The sequence below is a fragment of the Coturnix japonica genome, chromosome 11 (genome assembly GCF_054131305.1).
Source record: "Coturnix japonica strain WE chromosome 11, WE-NBRP24, whole genome shotgun sequence".
NCBI classification, from domain to species: domain Eukaryota; kingdom Metazoa; phylum Chordata; class Aves; order Galliformes; family Phasianidae; genus Coturnix; species Coturnix japonica.
In genome coordinates, this window is record NC_140673.1 from 23,631,813 (window position 1) to 23,649,262 (window position 17,450).

Sequence of the window (17,450 nt, forward strand, 5' to 3'; positions counted from 1 at the left end):
CACGTAACACAAAACTGCCAAGTCATACAAGATTGATTTGTTGATACTCTTAACATTTTTTCCTTAAGGACCAAAATAATGAGGAGAAGCACGCAGATGGACTTATAGTAAGTTTAAATCTAATCTTTACCTCCCTTCACTTCTGCAGAACATGTGAACAGAGACCTGATTTTCCACTCATTTTGCAATGTTGTTCTTCCTTTCTCTAATGTGCTGCTTCAAGTATCTCACTGAAATTCCCATTGAGTTGTTAACTTCTGAGACTGGCTCACAGCCTTACTGTTAGAAAATACAGTGCCAGTTTTATACTGGCTGTTTTAAATGACATTGTTGTGACTGAACACATAGAGAAGTCTGCTTGTGAGCAGATGAAAGGGAAATCACTGGTATATTAATAGTTCTGTGTTCCATCTGAGATATCCTCATGTATAAAATAGATTAGCCATCCATGTGCTTCCAGCAACTTGTCTGTTGTGCAGTGCTGCTCATTCAGCACACTTGTATTCAGTCTGTTGAAGCAGCGTTCTTTCTTTAATCTAACTTCTGCATTCTTAATGTAACTTCTGTCTTCTTTGGTTTAAGTCACTTCTCTTTCCTTGTTCTCTTTTTTATCACTCAAGTACATTCCAGGTACTTTTCATAGGAAACTGGTTTCAGTAAAACACGACTCTAAAAGTTAAAATCTATTTTCATTGCAGTTGGCTGTAATTGCAAAGCCTTGTTTGTCTTTCCTTTGTATACAGCTTTGCTGGTATGGTTTTCTGTCATGAACTTTGGAGTAAAGGTGCACATACAGGTTTTGGCCTCATGCTTGTTGCAAGTAAGATAAACAGTTCCCCTGAGTGTCCCATAGTTCAGACCTTCACGTAATAGAGTAGGTTCTGGAAAAGAGGGCGTGCAGCCCTGCCGGGCAGTGTCCTGTGGTAGAGGTGGTGCAGACAGCAGATCTACAGCTTGGAGATTGTAATACAGGTACTGCAACTTACCAGAGACTACATCTGATTTTCTGCTTTCTCACTGTCTGTGCTCTGGCTTATGCTGAAAAAAATATTTAATGATACCACAAGATGTGAAGACTGAAATTCTGCTTCTCCTGAGCTCAGTACTGTCCTGGGTAGAGGTCAGGATCTTGCTGCTTTGCTGGAATGGCAGTTTGGCTGTTCCTACATGCTTGGATTTTTTTTACCCTGTTGTTAAAATCACAGTATGATACATTCAGTTCTTCCTTCATTTCTAAACCGTGAAGGCACAGCCCAAAATATCTGAGGAGAAACCTCCAGTTCATGCAGCACATGAACCTTATTCTTAAATAATTCTCCAAACGAAGTCAAAAGATGAAGTTGTTTTTTTTCTTCCATATCACAGCAGAGTTCTGTAGTTCTTTATCGTGTGACAAGTTTCCCTAAAACCTACAGGAGACAGATACAGCAATAGAGTCTCATGTATCACGGGGCTGTCTTTGTTCTGAAGTCTCTCAGCTCTCAGAACCGGATGATGATTTTGAACTGTGATGTTTGTGGGACAGGGAGCTGCCTTTGTTGCATGTGTAAGTGCACAAGACATTAAGGTCATGTCTGAGGGAGGTTGGCTTTGTGCTGGAATGCAGTGGAGTAACAGTAAATGCACTGGATTGTTTATTGGCAGACAAGTTAATGTATCACCAAAAACTTGGTGATTTTTATACCTTTTTTCTCTAACCAGAGATTTTTTTTCTAAGGTAACCAGAGAACAATCATCATAGAATTGCTCGGGTTGGAAAAGGCCTTAAAGATCATCAAGTCCAACCACAGCCTAACCACACTACAGTAACTCTTAACAACCCTGCACTGTCATGTCCATTTGTTCTGATATAATATCCGTGCTATAGAAAGTCTTATGGGTTCAGGAAAAGAGTTAACCACAGAAGAGGCAAGAATGTTGTCTTCCTTTTGTAGGAAGTTGAGATGATGAGGTATTATATTGCTTCCTTTGCTTGATAGATTTTGGTTTAAGTACAGCAGCGAGATCTCCTAGTAAGCAGGCAATGAAAGATTTTCCGCTTTGACATAGATTAATGTTTTCTAATGGCAAGATATGTGGAAAAGGGTCTTACACGCCTCTTACCAAGCAGTAAGACAGAATAAGATACAAATTCAGGTTGCTACGTGTAAACGTATATGAGAAACAGTGCTCAGATGATAACAGAATAACAAGTCAGTGAAGCAAGGCAAAATCATGCCTGTCTGAATTAAAAGATCATTGCAATGTAGGTTTCCAGGAGGCTTTTCTGGTATAAAAGCCAAAAACTTACACTGAAACCAGTGACTTTTGTGAGCAGTGATTCCAGGTGGTGCTAAAGTGCTTGGGTTCTTGACAAGAGTGAGGTGTCCTTTACTGATAACTATCAGCTTGCTTTCAAAAGAATTTTGGTAACAAAGTGGCACTTCATGGCTGTAAATGTGCCCATGATTCCTGACTAATAAAAAGTCTTTTGAAAGTAGAGATTATCTGTTCTAATTTCTGCCAGAAGACGTGTCTGACTTTCCACTGTGTGTGTGCAGTGTGTATTACTGGGCATTGGGGTACCAGCAGCTAGAACGTGAAGGATGAATTCTTTATAGGACAAGTAAAACCCATGGCAAATTCAGTTATGTGCTTTAAAAAGTGTGCAAGGAATCAAAATATTACTATTTTGAAAGTATTTCTTGTGTCCTCAGCTGTCAATTTGTGTTTCACTTTCCCTCTCAGGAATTTGCTGCCTTGCATTTAAGCATTTCTTGTGCTCGTGGTCTTCTTATCGTCTATGCTGCTTATTTATTTATTGCTTTTAATTGAGGAAAAAAAAATGTGCTTTTGTTTCTTTTATCTCAGAGTACTATAAACCCTGTTGATGCAGTCTATCAGCCCAGTCCTTTGGAACAGCCAGTGATCAGTGCAATGCCTTCCCAGACTGTTATACCTCCAGGTACGGAAGAGAAGCTCACTAGCAATATTCATGAACAAGCAGGATGCAGCTGCGCTCCAGATGGAGGAGCTGCATGAAGGTGGATGATTTCTATGCCACGTGTGTGCAATAAAGGTGCTCACTGCACCTGGTGGTGCAAAGCAAGGGAAAAGAGGGGAGGTGTGGAACTTCCTCAGCCATCAGGTAACACCGCCTCTAGTTCTGTGGGTAAGTCTATGTGTTACACTTGTAACACATGAGTTATTACACACTTGAGTTATTAGCTTATGCTTCTACACGTTTTAGCCAACTAATGGCAACTGTTGAAATTAAATATCTGAATTCTAATGAACACTGACAGAAGGGCGTTTCTCTGGGAGATTTGTGTAGACGAAGTTGTTTGTTGTGAGTGAGGTGACACCATGTGGAATCTCCTTCCTCAAAAATGCACAATTCTCAGAATTAAAGGTGACTGTTGTACTTAACGTATCAAAATGTGTCCTAGAACCTCAGCTGTGCAAGTCAGAGCAGCGACCCTCATCTTTACCAGTGGGACCCGTAATAGCAGCACTTGGAAATCAGACTCCAACACCAAATAGTACAGGTACAGCTCTGTGTAAATGGCTGATGTACAGAAAAAAGCTGAATGTATGCTGTCTGTGGTCTGCTTTGTTATTAAAATGATATCACACAGGCCAACCCATTGATCTAATCCTTCATCAGTAATTCTGGTGATGTGATTTGATACTTGATTTATTTGTTGCCTATTAACCGCTTGACTTAACCTGGTAGATTTGTCAGATGGTCTGACTTTGTTTCTGAAACGAGCAGAACGTTTGTTTTGATCTCCTTACAGTGAGAGCAGTCAAATTTGCAATAGGTTCTGCAGAAAAACTGAGAAGTCTTCATCTTGGGAGATATTTAAGATCTGACTGTATGTGAATTTGAACAGTCTGTTTGAACTTTGAAGTTACTTTTGCTTCAGTGGGGAGTTGGACCAGATGACTTCTACAGGTCCATTCCAACACAAACCATGCTGTCTAACTGTAGAATTGCTCAGTATTGCTGTTTTGCCTTTAATCTGCAACTTTGGAGAAGATATGTCCTTAGACTTCACTGTTGTTCTCAGCTCTTTTTGGGGGCTGACATTTCTTGTTATCTTTTAAGCTAAGCTGAATAAGAACCTGCCTAATGATTGCTTCTAATGTTGTAAGCTATGTTAGCTTCTGGGCTTGCTTGAGCCCTCACTGATGTTATCAGTCTTAGAGAACTGGTGGGTTTAGGGTTCTTTTTAATTGTTTTTTCTTTATTATTTGATTGTTGTTCTTAAATTAAATGTATAATTCTTAACACTCCACAGGAAGCGGGCAGTCAGCACCTAGCAGCAGCCTCACTTCTCCAAGCCATGTCAATCTGTCTCCAAACACGGTGCCGGATTTCTCTTACTCAAGCAGTGAGGATGAATTCTATGATGCTGATGAATTCTATCAGAGCAGTTCTTCCCCCAAGCGATGTATGGAGTAAGTAGCCGAAAGAACGCAGCGTGTGCTGAATACTGATTCTATTTTTGTTGTTGTTTTGTTGTTTTTTTTAATCTCAAGTGTATGGCTCTACTTGTAGAGGTTGTTTAATCAAACAAGAGAGATTGGCTTAAAATAAACAAACAAAAAAGGTAAGTCGCTCTTTATAAAACAGAATAAGAGCACCTTGTCCCCTGCATGGCTGTCTGTCAGGGATGCTGTTTCCTTCCCATTCCAGCTGAAACACACACTGACATGACCCTTAAAGTAGACTGAAATAGGGAAGCCATCAGCTCAGAGAATCAAGCTAAAATTAGGATGTATTTCATATATATACGTATAGTGTAAATAGCCAAATCCCTGTCACAAAATAATAATAGTAATAATAATGAAAACAAAAACCCCTTAAGTTGCCTGCCTTTCCCTAAAGATGCTATTTCTTTACTCAGAAACATAATTTTAAGAGATACTACAAAATGAAATAGCATGCAAACTCATCAGAAAACTGAAACCTGTGTATAGCAATGTCATAATATATGATAATAATTTCTGAATTTTCTCATTTTCTCAAGCACTGATGATTCTTCTTTAGTTCTTCAGGGTCTGCTGCAGTCCTGACTCGCAGCAGCACAGGGAGTAGTTTGAAACGTCCGGATACCACAGAGTCACTCAATTCTTCCATGTCCAATGGGACAAATGATGCTGGTAAGTGGACTGTGTGAACTTTATGTAAGGAACTCTTAATTGTCCATCTGTCTGTAAACTGTGTCAGTGTATGTATATAACAAAGTACTTGTGGAAAATAAGACCTTTCTAATGGCTTTTATATATATATATATACATATATAAATGTGTGTGTGTGTGCTAGATAAATATAGAGTCTTTGAAAGTTCAGAGAAAAAAGCAATTTGGTCTTTTTAGATCTCTTCGATCCTCCTGACGATAGAGATGATGATGCAGAAGGAGAATCAGTGGAAGAACATAAGAGTGTTATCATGCATCTCTTGTCACAAGTCAGATTAGGAATGGATCTAACAAAGGTAAACTTGCCATGGGGAGGGAGAGGAAAGCTTTGAGTTCTGTATAAATTGCTTCAGAACCGAAGTGATAATCTAACTGTACACTTAATGGCTAGTTATGCTATGGCATTTTATTGTTAATTGGAATTGTTAATGGGAGAGGAAAAAGTGAGTGCTGAGTAAGTATATCTGACTCCTAAAATCTGATTGGACAGTTTTCTGTCAGAAATAACTGTTGTAGGAAGCAGGACAGGTGGAATGTTGCTACTGCGTACAGCATCCCTGTTAGCCCACATTTATAGGCAATTCAAGGATTGGTTCAAAGAGAAGGAGATCTGCGATATCCCAAAGTATGGAAACATTAAGATCCGCATGTAAGCGCTCGTTTTCTTTACTCAGGTGGTTCTTCCAACATTTATCCTGGAAAGAAGGTCGCTGTTGGAAATGTATGCTGACTTCTTTGCACACCCGGACTTATTTGTCAGGTACTCAATGTTTACAGTAGAGCATTAACTGGTTCTTACGTTGTTTATGACTCTTGTGGGCTGTCAAATATATATTACTAACGTTGAAGAACAATGCTTCAGTACTGATCTAAACTTAAAGAACAGTCATAGTAATCAATCAAACCTTTAGCTGTAAAGCAACTAACCATCCAGAAACCTTCCCATGTTTGAGATACCTATTCATGTGACATGTTGTCTTTTCTTCTTTTCTCTGTTTTGGACTGTGAAGCATTAGTGACCAGAAGGATCCAAAAGAAAGAATGGTTCAAGTGGTTAAATGGTACCTCTCAGCTTTTCATGCAGGAAGAAAAGGGTCAGTTGCCAAAAAGCCTTACAATCCCATTCTGGGCGAGATCTTTCGATGTCATTGGGTACTACCAGGCACTGAAGGTGAAGATGATATGGTTAGTTTTCTAGTGGTATGTTTTTTGGTGCTTATAACCCATGCACATAATTCCCAAAGCTTGATCAGTTCACTGACTGAAATTGCATGTGCTGCATTCAAGGAGCAAAGTTTACAAATTATGGCTACTTCTTAATTGATTTTCTTGCCTCCCTCTTCTTCCTTTTCTTTGGGTAGAGGTTTTCGATACTCTGCATAACAAAACCAGAGCCTTCAGGTTTTTATAAGAACTAGAAGACTTGTTGAAAACATTCTTTTATTTCCTGAACAGCATCCTATTAATTTTTCTTTGAAGAACTGATAAAAATCAGAACTTTAAACGCTGTGTATTTTGAACTTGAGTTTCTTTCCATCACTTAACATGTGGAAAGCAGCACAGTTTGCCCAGTATATTTAGTTCTGGTCTTAAAATCGTCTCCTCAAGTGTGAAAGGTACAAAGACTTCTCAAATTTGGATTCCGAGCTTGCACAGTGTTTTAGTTGGTTATCTGTGCCTGGCCACTCCTCCTTTCGTTCTTCAATGGAGTAGAACTGCTTCAGTGAAGGACCTCTGTGTCTGAAATAATCTACCAGTGTCTGAGGGCATCCAAAGTCTTTTTTCTTGTTTCTGAGGTGAATGTTTAAACTCTCTCTTTGTATTTTTCCTTCCGTTGCTTCTGACAAATTACTACTTGTGATTTGCCACAGGTAACAAGTGGTGTTACCTGGTTGTGTGAGATGTAAGATCTGACCATTGCTAATATGCGTGTCAGACTTTGAGAAGTAAACAGGAAAATGAGCTCTGCCACCCATCTGTTATTAGCTAATAAAAAATAAAGGGAATTTAAATATTACTTTTTAATTGAGTTCATGCATGGCTTTTTAACTGTTGCTTCAGTATCGTGCTCATCACCCCCAAATAACTTTCCACTTAAAACCCAGAGAGCAGAAGCTGTACCTTCCTTTTGGAAAGCGTCGTAGTTTCAGGAATGAGTGAGTTCCTCCACATTAAATTTGCAAACTGAGAAATACACGAAACACAACTGAAATTTGTTTCTAGAAGCCTATTTTAAACATGGAAGCAGCTTCTCTTGTGAGCATCCTGTTACTTTCTGGTGTTAACACTGTCAATGATGAAAATCCTCTCTCCTATCACACAGGAGCCAGTTTCAGAAGGACCAGTTCCATGGGTCAGCAAAAGCAACGTAACGTTTGTGGCAGAGCAGGTCTCTCACCATCCTCCAAGTAAGCTGACAACTACTTTGCTAACAGTGAAGTAACTTTGCAACAGTGAAGTCAGAATCTGCTTTAAATCTTGGATTTACATTTTCTCTCTCAATCTAAAAGCTGAACATTTTTTCTATAAGTATCTTTCACAGAGAGAAACAAATTCAAACCGTTGTTGTGTTTTCATGGGCACTTTGAGAGATTTCCTGATGCAGGAATTTGGAGGCTCTATTCATCTCTTAATTTCTTAGTTAATTTCTCATGCTGATCTTTAATGCCTCTTTCTCCTCAGTTTCAGCATTTTATGCAGAGTGTTTTAACAAGAGGATACAATTCAATGCTCACATATGGACCAAGTCAAAATTCTTAGGAATGTCAATCGGAGTTCATAACATTGGGCAAGGTACGTGTGTGCAAAGTAACAGCAGCAGGAAAACCCACATTCTGCAACTTGAACTTCAACAAAAAATATTTCAAGTCATCCTATGGGCCATAGGTGTTTGAGTTTATGAAAGCAGAACTTAAGTACCGAGGAATTGAGGAATTGATTTTCTAGAGCCAGATTCTGCCTGTAAACCCCACAATTCTCCCAGCCTTGTCTGGCAGCCAGGCATTCCCAGGCTCTACGAGAAATGAAGCTCTCCACCTTTTTACGGTATCTCTTTTTAATGAAGTATCTCAGGAGATCATTTATGAGAAGTTTTATGAAGGTTTTGCTGCATGTTTTAAACTTTTTTTTTTTCTTTTTAATAGGGTGTGTCACATGCCTGGATTATGACGAACATTATATTTTGACCTTCCCTAATGGTTACGGGAGGTAAGTAAATACCCTGTTTGGTATTTTCATTTCTCTCGTCTTGTAACACATCATATTTCATATTTCTCACTTACAAGGCTTTACATGGGTATACGTGTGCTTATAATTGCAGGTCTATTCTCACTGTGCCATGGATCGAGCTTGGTGGAGAATGCAGTATTAGCTGCTCAAAGACAGGCTATAATGCTTCCATTGTCTTCCACACAAAACCATTTTATGGAGGAAAGAAGCACAGAATTACAGCTGAAATCTTGTAAGCAAGCACCTTTTGTCAATTTGTTTCAGTTTTCTCTACTTAAATGCTGACTGTGCTTTTCAAAGTCAACACTGTGAAATCCTGAAACATCCTTACCCAACAACTCGGGTTGTGGTGATTATGTGCCATAGGGTGTCTATTACAGCCAGATGGTTCGTGAGGAATGCTGCATAAACCTGAATTTAGCCTAGCATGCTCTGAAGTATTCTTAGCTGTATCCCAAAAGGAATTTGAGTTTTTAGCCCTGAGTTATCTAAGATCAAGTCTTTGATCCTTTGGGGTTTTTTTTAGTTACTATAATACAGCTGGGAAATGTCTGCTTTGTTTCCTAGTTCTCCTAATGACAAGAAACCCTTCTGCTCTGTGGAAGGAGAATGGAATGGTGTCATGTATGCAAAATACTCAACAGGGGTAAAGTACCTTTCTTTTTCTTTAAACTGTGTTTATATAACGATGATATAAAATTAGACAAACATTAGCAGTTGGGAACTCGTAGGAAGATGCTCAAAAGATGACAGGAATGCTGAGCTCAGGATTTAGGTCCTGAATACAACCAGTACACAGGAATGTGATGGGATGTACATTGTAAGTCCAGATAAAGAACTGATGTCTTTTTTTTACTCTCTCGCTAGGAGAATGCTGTCTTTATAGATACCAAGAAAATGCCTATAATTAAGAAGAAGGTAAGGAAATTGGAGGATCAAGAGGACTTTGAGTCTCGATGGTAAGAACTTCAGTTAAACTGACAAATTCAGCTCTATTTGTTGTAGCTGAGCAGCAGTGTGACTGAGTGGGCGCTCCTAACTGCTCACTGCATGGACAGCTGCACTCTGCCGTGGCCCTCACTGAGGGAGGGACTGAAGCATGAGCAGGTTGGGGCTGTAACAGGAGAGGAGATGAGATGTAGCTCTTGGACACGTCCTTGCTGGGAGGTCCAGAGAGCTTTGCTGCAACCTCCCTGTTTCTGGCAGTTGGCAGCGCAGTTGTGGTTTAATAGGTGTATTACTGTCCTTTGAGCTGATCGCTTCTCCAAACAGCAATAACTAATATGCAGTAATAGGTTTCTGCAGCCTCCAAGCACTGTGCTTCTCTAAAGCTATCTCCATGCAAATTTCTGTTTTCAGCTTATGGAAAGATGTGACCTACAACTTGAAAATAAGAGACATTGATGCAGCTACAGCTGCGAAGCATGCACTCGAGGAAAGACAAAGAGCTGAAGCCAGAGCCAGAAAGGAGAATGAGACACCATGGGAAACAAGGGTGAGCTTTTTTCAAGGCGTGCTCATGTCTTATAGCATGTCATATTTTGCTGTCCCTTTGCAGTTCAGGCATTAACAGCTTACTCTTGGTTATTCCCTTTCCTTTAGTTATTCCATGAAGATGGAGAATGCTGGGTTTACGATGAGCCACTACTGAAACGACTCGCTGCCAGTAAACACTGAGTGGGTTAGAAGAGCAGGAAACGTTCAGGCCTCGACTTAGCAGAGTTCACATCTGATACCAGGATCGTCATCTGTTGTCACGGACGTAACGTGTGGAGCACCTGTCCCCTCCAGTTACAGTGGTTCCTATCTCAGGGATACCGGACTTACTGATGCAGATCAGCAATTAAACAAAACAGGAAACGTCTTGGCTGCACGGTGACTCCTGTTGGACTCTGCTGGACTGGCAGTGCATGCAGGCTGCAGGCGCAGGCTGCTGGAGCCCTTCCACTGATGCTTCTGAAGCATCTGGGCTGTGACGTACACCTTGTATAACCACTGTGAAGGCCTCGACATTTGGTATAAGTTACATTATATTCCTGGGTTCTACATATTAAAGAAACCAACAGAAAGCAACATGCAAGACATCATTTAAATCTAGCTAATGTTTGCTATGTGTAAATACGAGGATTCCTTTGTTGGGAAGGTTTGTTAGAAACTGCTACATAAATGTTATCTTCCACCTGTATGATAATCAAATCTTTTGGCATTTCAGCGTCTTGCCCAAAATAACTTTGTTCTTTTGAGATTAAAATGTAACCATAGGTAATTCTACCCACTGCATCTTAAGGCTTCATAAATAGATTTTTCAAAATTCTCCTAAGGACTTTTTATTTATTTCATAATAAACCTTTGCAGCAAGACTGTATCTGCAGCTGAGTGATGGCCGTTTTATGGACACTACTTTGATAGCACTGCAAGTAGTTAAACCTCCTTCCCAAAGACAGCAATGAACTGCTGGCACAAGGCACGGAATGGGCAGCACCTACAGCATTTCTCTCCAGGTTCCACCAGGCCTCTCCTTTCTGTTACCAGCTGGAGCTTTTATGTCGTTTAGCCTGAAGCTGAATGTCCTTGGGGTGAGTAGCTGGATGGAGCAACCAAACTTCTTCCTTCCACAGTTAAATCTGGGTTTTATTTTATTTCATCTCCGTTTTATTTTACACATACAGAAAACTTTAAAAAGCAGTGTCAGATGAATGCTTTAGGCTGCTTCTCCCACCCGCTCTAATTAATTCCTACTGCAGCATTCTTTGGGGAGATGTAACTGCTATTAAACAACCGCTACAGTGCTTGGAATGATGCACATGAACAGAGCAGCAGCCCCTGCCTGCACACAGCTGGAGAAGGGAGAGCTCTCCTTCCTCTCCTGCTGGAGGCTGGGGGTGTGTGGGGCTGTGCCTGTGCTGAGGGGGTGATTGAAAACCATGTGAAGGAAAGTTCCTTCCCACAGCTAATATTACAGCCCTGTTTAGTAAAAATAAATAGGTTTGTAATATTGGTTGCAGAAAGCACCTGTGTTACGCGGTACTGCAGGGCAAGATGTCATTTTTATTTTAAGATTTTATGGTAAGGGAGAACATTCAGAGTTGATGTGTAAGCTTTGATGTCCTTGATGGAAGTGACATCAGCCATCAGGGAGGAGGGGGGCAAGAAATTAAGATGAGGTATTTCACCAGATGAAGAGTTCTGTGCTTCTGAGGCAGATGAAACCTCTGCATCCCCTTCGTGTTTTCCACATCCAACCACCTGGGAAAAAAGTTGCCATATAGAAAAAACTCGGGTCTAAGCTTCTATAATATGGATCTCTGTGTTCATCTGCCTGAAAATTAAGTATGGATGACTTAAATGCAATTCCAGGAGCCAGTATTAGATATGTGAGTAGTATAACCCGGTGTGTGGATGGAAAGCAGTGAGCCCATGGCTTCTCCTACTGCACAGCCTTACTGAGACCTTGGAAGTCACCAAGTGGCATTACACAAGTTGGCAGCACTGAGCTGAGTGGAACTACTCACGTGTACGCTGAGCACTTTCTTCTTGCTGCTTCTGTGAGTCTGGAACCAGGAGACCAGGTCTGATTTTGTAACAGACTTCAGTGCTTCTATCTGAAACCCAAAGGAATGAGGTTCTAAATACAGCAATCACGATTTTAGAAGTAACAGTGGTTTCCCTTAGACCTTTTAAAAGCACCACGTTTACAATCCATGTGGTGCTGGCAGCATAAGTCCCACTGTGTGCATCTGCAGCTTGAACGGGGCTGTGTGCAGGGATTCATACCCACCTCCCGGGCGAGCCGGTCAAAGAGATACTGCTGTGTCACAACTTCATTCCAGTTCCTGTCCACTTCTTCTCCAAGGTGGGAATCCTCACATTCTTTAAGCTTTATCAAAGCTGTAACCTATGCGTGGGACGTGGGGAAAGTAAAGGTTCAGAGGGTTTAAATATCATCCTTACTTTGCAACCTTATCAACCATCACCTTTACTAAGTTAAAAGAAAACCCAGATTACATTAACAAGTCAGTTCCTTGCTTTCAGAGCAACTGCTCAATGCAAAGAGCAACACCCAGGACATCAACAGGAGTCCTTTGTTTAGAAAGCCTCAGAAATGCACCAGGTTGGTGTCACCAAACCCTCCAAGTGTCATTTGGAATAAAAAGCTTTTTAAGTTTGATCTTTACCTGGGTGCTAAAAGCTTCTTCGGTTAAATGCTTGATTTTGTCTCCAAAGCAAGAAAGGAATTCCTCTATTTTCTTGTCAACCAGTTCAGAGCTAAACAAGAGTCAAATAATTGTATCAGCTCAGGCAGGAAAAACAAGAAAGAAATGCTATGGCACACACAGGGCTTTCCCACACTCCCAGAAGCCCACACAGCCACAAAAACCAACACATCTGATCTGATCCTCCACTATAAGGGAAACTAGTGCTCTGTACTAGGGACTGCTCAAAGGCAGGGACCTCGCTGAGCCAGAAGGAACAGCTGCTGCAATGCAGGGACTGGGCTGCAGCGCAGCCAGCAGCAGCAATGCTCTGTCAGGACCCAGCTGCAGCCATCAGCCTTTCACTGAGATGAACCAAAATGTCACGGCAATGGGTTGTGGGGGTCATAATGTACAGACCTCCATCAAAGACACAGAGCTCATATCGTAATGTAATCGCTGGAGGTAGCACTACCCTGTGCGTACTGAGCTCTCCCAGATACAGAAGCAGTTTGTTAAGTTGCAGATTTTTCATATCCCCATCAACGTGTTTTTTGCTCCAGCTCTGAACAAAACCCCAACGCTGTTCTGGCACCTGAAGATGAGCTGGAAGAAACGTTACATGGAACCTGCTTGGTGACAGCAGCTGTGTGGGGAGTCAGAGCAGCGGGATGCTCTACTTAGTCCTTGAGTTATTCTTCCCTAATGAAGTTAGGACTGCTGCAGTTTTACGAGGCTTAAGGCTATTGCTTTATTTAGGTGTTGTTCTCCAGCGATGGCTGCATCTGTCAGCGGTGTCACAGCTAAAGCAATGACTGTTCTTCTCTGACATTCCCTTTGGGCTCTTACACAACTGCCCTCATAGAGCCAAGCCAGGGGCCTGAGACAAACACCTGTTAATGCGACCAACTGAAACGGGAGCAGATGAGCTCCAAAGCAAACTGAAGTCAGCTGTCATCTGCTCTGGTAAAACTAAAGGAAGGTTTTATGTAACCACAGGAACAGCTGGATGTTGTATAAATACACCATAAAATACAGCAGGGGAATCTGGACACATCATTAGTTTCATCACTTGCTGCACCCCATGACCACGGTATTTTCAGTGTCCTGAATACACACAATATCTGCTGCCCACCCGTTCGGTAGCACCCCACACACATCCTGCTCTCACAGCTTTCTTACTCAGCCCGCAGCAGCTGCGCTTCCACACCTACTTGTACTTGGTTGCCTGCGTTGCTACTGTGACGGAGAAGCCGAGGATCCCTGAAGTGTTCCTGCAGGTGGGGTACACGTGGTAGCTGTAAGAAACAAAGGGGAAACTCAAGTCATTCCACAAGTTCAATTACATTACATCTCCATTCTTTACATCCCCCATAGGTGTGTGGGAGCTGCACCCACAGGGAACTCACCCCAGGGTTTGCTTGGTTCGCAGGAAGTCAAAGCAGGGCTCTTCCATGTGCATCTGAAACAAAGCACAGCCGTGTCACCACAGACGTGGTGCTCCCCTGCAGCCACCACTGAGCCTCAATACAGAAACAGGATCACAACACAGGAAAACAAGAGCTGCCCTTCCAGCTGCACCCAGGGGACAAAGGAGGCTCTCAGCCTAAAACTCTCCCCTCTGCCCTGCAGTGCAGCCATTTGGGTATCCCACCCCAAACACTCACAGTTTGACTCGGAATAAGCAACAAATTCACACTGTTACCTTTGTTAGATATTCACTGTCCTCTCTGTCCATATCTTAGTTCTAAGCACTATCTGCAGGTAGGAACATTTCATGGGCTTTAGGACACGACCTGTAACTTACCACAAGCAGCTCCATAAGGGTGTATTCCCTGAGGCTCCTGGCACCTGACTAGAAAGAAAGAAAGTGAAGAATTCAGGGTGATTTCATGGACTCACACAGATTAAGGAGACAACTTTGGAGCACTCTGTAACATCTGTGTACAGGAACCGGCCCCAGGACACGAGCACAACTGCTGCACCAGGAGCTACCAGAGCTGTCAGGGCAGCACACACTGGGCTGACACACTACCTGGTAATACACGGTCACTTCAGAGTTGGCATCGCCTCTGTTGAGTGTTTTCACCTTGCAGAGCAGGTGCGTGTTGGGCAGATCCACCACCCGGAACTGCACAGGGCAGGGATGGGCCAGCGGAGCAAACTGCAGCTTCCTGAAGGGAGCACAAGCAGTGAAGTGTCAAACACCCGGCCAACACAGCACCCAGACCTTCCATGCTCAGACTGCCATTATTTTCCCCCAAAATAATCTTCCCCAAACCAGAACAAGGTGCTGCCTGTGCTGCTGTGAGGAATGGGCACCTGCAGGGAGTGCCAGCAGCGCGGGGTCCCAGGAGGGAGAAGGGAGCTTTCACTCCAGCCCCACCTCCAGAAAATAACTTGATTATAGTTACCACGTGCACAGTGTAGGAGTCAGATACTCACTGAACAACATAATTCAGGAAATACTTTGCTTCCTAAGAGAGAAAATAGGGTTTTTATTCAGAAGAGAATTGCTAGCCACAATTCAGAGCCACACATCAAAGCACACAACATGAGGAAAGTGACCCCAGCTGCAAAGAACAGCTGAGCCCCCTCAATCCCCACCGCTTCGCTTTATCCCAAGTCCCTCTGGACACCTCTGCACCAGGAGGCTTTATCCCTGCGAGCACTCCTGAGCTGCTGGGGATGAAGCTGCCCTGCACCAACAGCTGGTACAGAAAAGGCCACAAGCTTGCAGGTGAGATTAAAGACTGTTTGCAACAGTGCTTAAGTCCACTCCAAAAACATGTTCCAGTGTCCACCAGCTGCAGAAGCTCTACTTACTCTGCTCGTGAAGTTTCCTTGCACAAGACCCTCCACAAAGAGTTGTGACTTGAAAGCCTTGACAAAGGATGAGAGAGCCTCAATGGAAAGGCCCTTCATCAGCGTCTGGTACTTGTCTATCATGGACCACCTGCCGTGTTCTAAAATCAGGAGACGGACATCCCTGCAATAAACAGAAGGAAAACAAAACCACGAGTCACCAGGAGCTGCTTAATGTGACCAATCCCACTTCTGACTCAGGAGCACACAGGAGATGGTACCAAAGCACCGCTGCGCACTCACCCTGCCCTGCCTCAGCCCCTGCTGCTGGCTGCTTCACAACAGCAGCTACCTGCAGGTCTGAGCCTCGTGTTTGATACGCGGGCTGCGGAGCTGCCTGAGCAACCAGAGCCACGAGCTGCCCTGGAACAAACCTCCCCCAGCACAGAGCAGTGATTCCTGGGCTCTGTGATCAACCTCAACAACTGCAGTGCAGCCTCTTTTACACTCTCCCAGAACTCACTTGGCCAGAGTCTCAGGCTTGATAAGGATATTGAAGTACGTTTTCTTCAGCTGCTCTGTGATCATTTCAAAAACTGCTGGAGTGAAGCTGAAGTCGGTCAAATAATCAATGATGAGCTGAAACAGAAGCTGTGAAGACATGACAAGTCATTTCTCTGACAAGCAAGTTAGAATTATTCCAAATATAATATTAACAGAAAAAAAAATCATTTGATCAGCATAAAAGACACTAAAGCACATTCCTCAATTCTGCTCGATATTCTTCACTAAGGAATTCCTCAGCAAATCAATTAATTAGTACTTACAGGTAGTTTATGATTGAATCCTTTCACTCGGATGATTAAGCCGTGCTCTCCAGCCACCAGCTTGTATTCCAGTTGGGCAACATCTGCTTCATAAGCCGGTTCACCAAGGTTGTGAGAAAGGATGTTCACAAATGTATCAAACAACACGATGCTGCACACAGAAAAGGGCAAAGGGTGAACATTGAGGGTATTCAGCTCGGTTGTACACACAAGAAATTCTCCAACAGAAATGGAAACCTGAGCAAAATGAGACTCAAACCAACTTTTAACAGCTCTGGAAATACACAGTGGATTTCCCTGCACCTAAAATGCACAACTTAAGACTTATTTTGACATTCAACTGTTCTTTGCAAGGAATGATCCCAGCTTCACGTGTCATAGGAGTACTTCAGCATAGGAACACACACTGTAACAACACCTGAACGAGATCATTGTCTAGCAAGACAGAAACTGATACGCTACAGCAGATCAGCTTGCAATGTGGGCATTGCCATCCTGTCTCAAACTGACAGAATTTTGTTGCTGCCTGGATTCCAACCCAAAAAAAGCAATAAATAAATCCCTGTGGCATTTCTCAAACACTCCTTGTGCAGGTCTCAGCAGGCCAGGATAAACCACTATGAGATTTGCTGCAGACATCAATGCCAGCCTAAGATTAGCCAAGGCACAGTGTGTGCAGAGCTACAACCTCGAGTCTGTGCAACACACGGATCCAGACGGTGGCATTATGCTCCTCCCCTGCTCCTGGAGGCCAAGATCCTGGATCAGGCCATGACTGAGCTGTTTGCAGGACCAGCTCCTCCCCCAGCACTTCCTGCTGGCACACACACCAGTTTTCCTACAGCTCACACAGGGGATTAACACCATGAAATCACACACTCCCATCCACTACAACTGCCTGCTGCAAAACCACCCTTGCCAAGTGACACATAAACTACAACAAATGCTAAGAAAAGGAAATCCTATTCAATTCCAGTTTAAAATGAGCCTGTTTTCACACCATTTCACTACGTATGGCACTATAGTTACCCTGCACAGCACACACAAGTAACACGGCCCTTACTTCTCTGCAGACCGCTGTATCAACGGAGAGATCAGATGGAAACGAACGTAACCTGGTGGGGAAAGGAGACCTCAGTGAGATTCTGTATACAAAGTGACAGCTTCCCAAGGTCAAATCTTATTCCATCACATTGCTCTATAGTCACAA

At 42.7% G+C, this 17,450-nt stretch overlaps 2 protein-coding genes across 19 annotated transcripts in view; one reads left to right on the top strand and one right to left on the bottom strand.

The window, feature by feature from the left end:
• Nucleotides 1-10,780, top strand: part of OSBPL9 (oxysterol binding protein like 9) — a 48,653-nt gene extending 37,873 nt beyond the window's left edge. For 6 of the 12 annotated variants that reach the window (XM_015870572.3, XM_015870570.3, XM_032446156.2 and 3 more), the window contains 16 exons: nucleotides 69-107; nucleotides 2,851-2,944; nucleotides 3,429-3,527; nucleotides 4,284-4,443; nucleotides 5,036-5,148; nucleotides 5,365-5,483; nucleotides 5,862-5,947; nucleotides 6,198-6,372; nucleotides 7,511-7,595; nucleotides 7,870-7,980; nucleotides 8,331-8,394; nucleotides 8,507-8,647; nucleotides 8,983-9,061; nucleotides 9,283-9,374; nucleotides 9,775-9,910; nucleotides 10,018-10,780. In XM_015870572.3, coding sequence (XP_015726058.1) covers nucleotides 69-107; nucleotides 2,851-2,944; nucleotides 3,429-3,527; nucleotides 4,284-4,443; nucleotides 5,036-5,148; nucleotides 5,365-5,483; nucleotides 5,862-5,947; nucleotides 6,198-6,372; nucleotides 7,511-7,595; nucleotides 7,870-7,980; nucleotides 8,331-8,394; nucleotides 8,507-8,647; nucleotides 8,983-9,061; nucleotides 9,283-9,374; nucleotides 9,775-9,910; nucleotides 10,018-10,092 — 1,668 coding nt within the window. In that variant the 3' untranslated portion in view covers nucleotides 10,093-10,780. The remainder of the gene's footprint in view (nucleotides 1-68; nucleotides 108-2,850; nucleotides 2,945-3,428; nucleotides 3,528-4,283; nucleotides 4,444-5,035; nucleotides 5,149-5,364; nucleotides 5,484-5,861; nucleotides 5,948-6,197; nucleotides 6,373-7,510; nucleotides 7,596-7,869; nucleotides 7,981-8,330; nucleotides 8,395-8,506; nucleotides 8,648-8,982; nucleotides 9,062-9,282; nucleotides 9,375-9,774; nucleotides 9,911-10,017) is intronic. The other 6 variants (XM_015870573.2, XM_085511711.1, XM_085511714.1 and 3 more) reach the window with 1 other exon arrangement.
• Nucleotides 1-17,450, bottom strand: part of NRDC (nardilysin convertase) — a 90,680-nt gene that overhangs the window by 59,039 nt on the left and 14,191 nt on the right. For 3 of the 7 annotated variants that reach the window (XM_085511701.1, XM_085511698.1, XM_085511697.1), the window contains exons 19-30: nucleotides 17,304-17,355; nucleotides 16,241-16,391; nucleotides 15,937-16,064; nucleotides 15,435-15,597; nucleotides 15,054-15,085; nucleotides 14,644-14,782; nucleotides 14,416-14,463; nucleotides 14,018-14,070; nucleotides 13,823-13,906; nucleotides 12,591-12,681; nucleotides 12,194-12,310; nucleotides 11,928-12,017 (exon numbers count right to left, since the gene is read on the bottom strand). In XM_085511701.1, the coding sequence (XP_085367827.1) occupies nucleotides 11,928-12,017; nucleotides 12,194-12,310; nucleotides 12,591-12,681; nucleotides 13,823-13,906; nucleotides 14,018-14,070; nucleotides 14,416-14,463; nucleotides 14,644-14,782; nucleotides 15,054-15,085; nucleotides 15,435-15,597; nucleotides 15,937-16,064; nucleotides 16,241-16,391; nucleotides 17,304-17,355 (1,148 nt within the window). Of the gene's footprint in view, nucleotides 1-11,028; nucleotides 11,735-11,927; nucleotides 12,018-12,193; nucleotides 12,311-12,590; nucleotides 12,682-13,790; nucleotides 13,907-14,017; nucleotides 14,071-14,415; nucleotides 14,464-14,643; nucleotides 14,783-15,053; nucleotides 15,086-15,434; nucleotides 15,598-15,936; nucleotides 16,065-16,240; nucleotides 16,392-17,303; nucleotides 17,356-17,450 lie in introns of those variants that run through there. The other 4 variants (XM_015870565.3, XM_085511699.1, XM_085511700.1 and 1 more) reach the window with 3 other exon arrangements.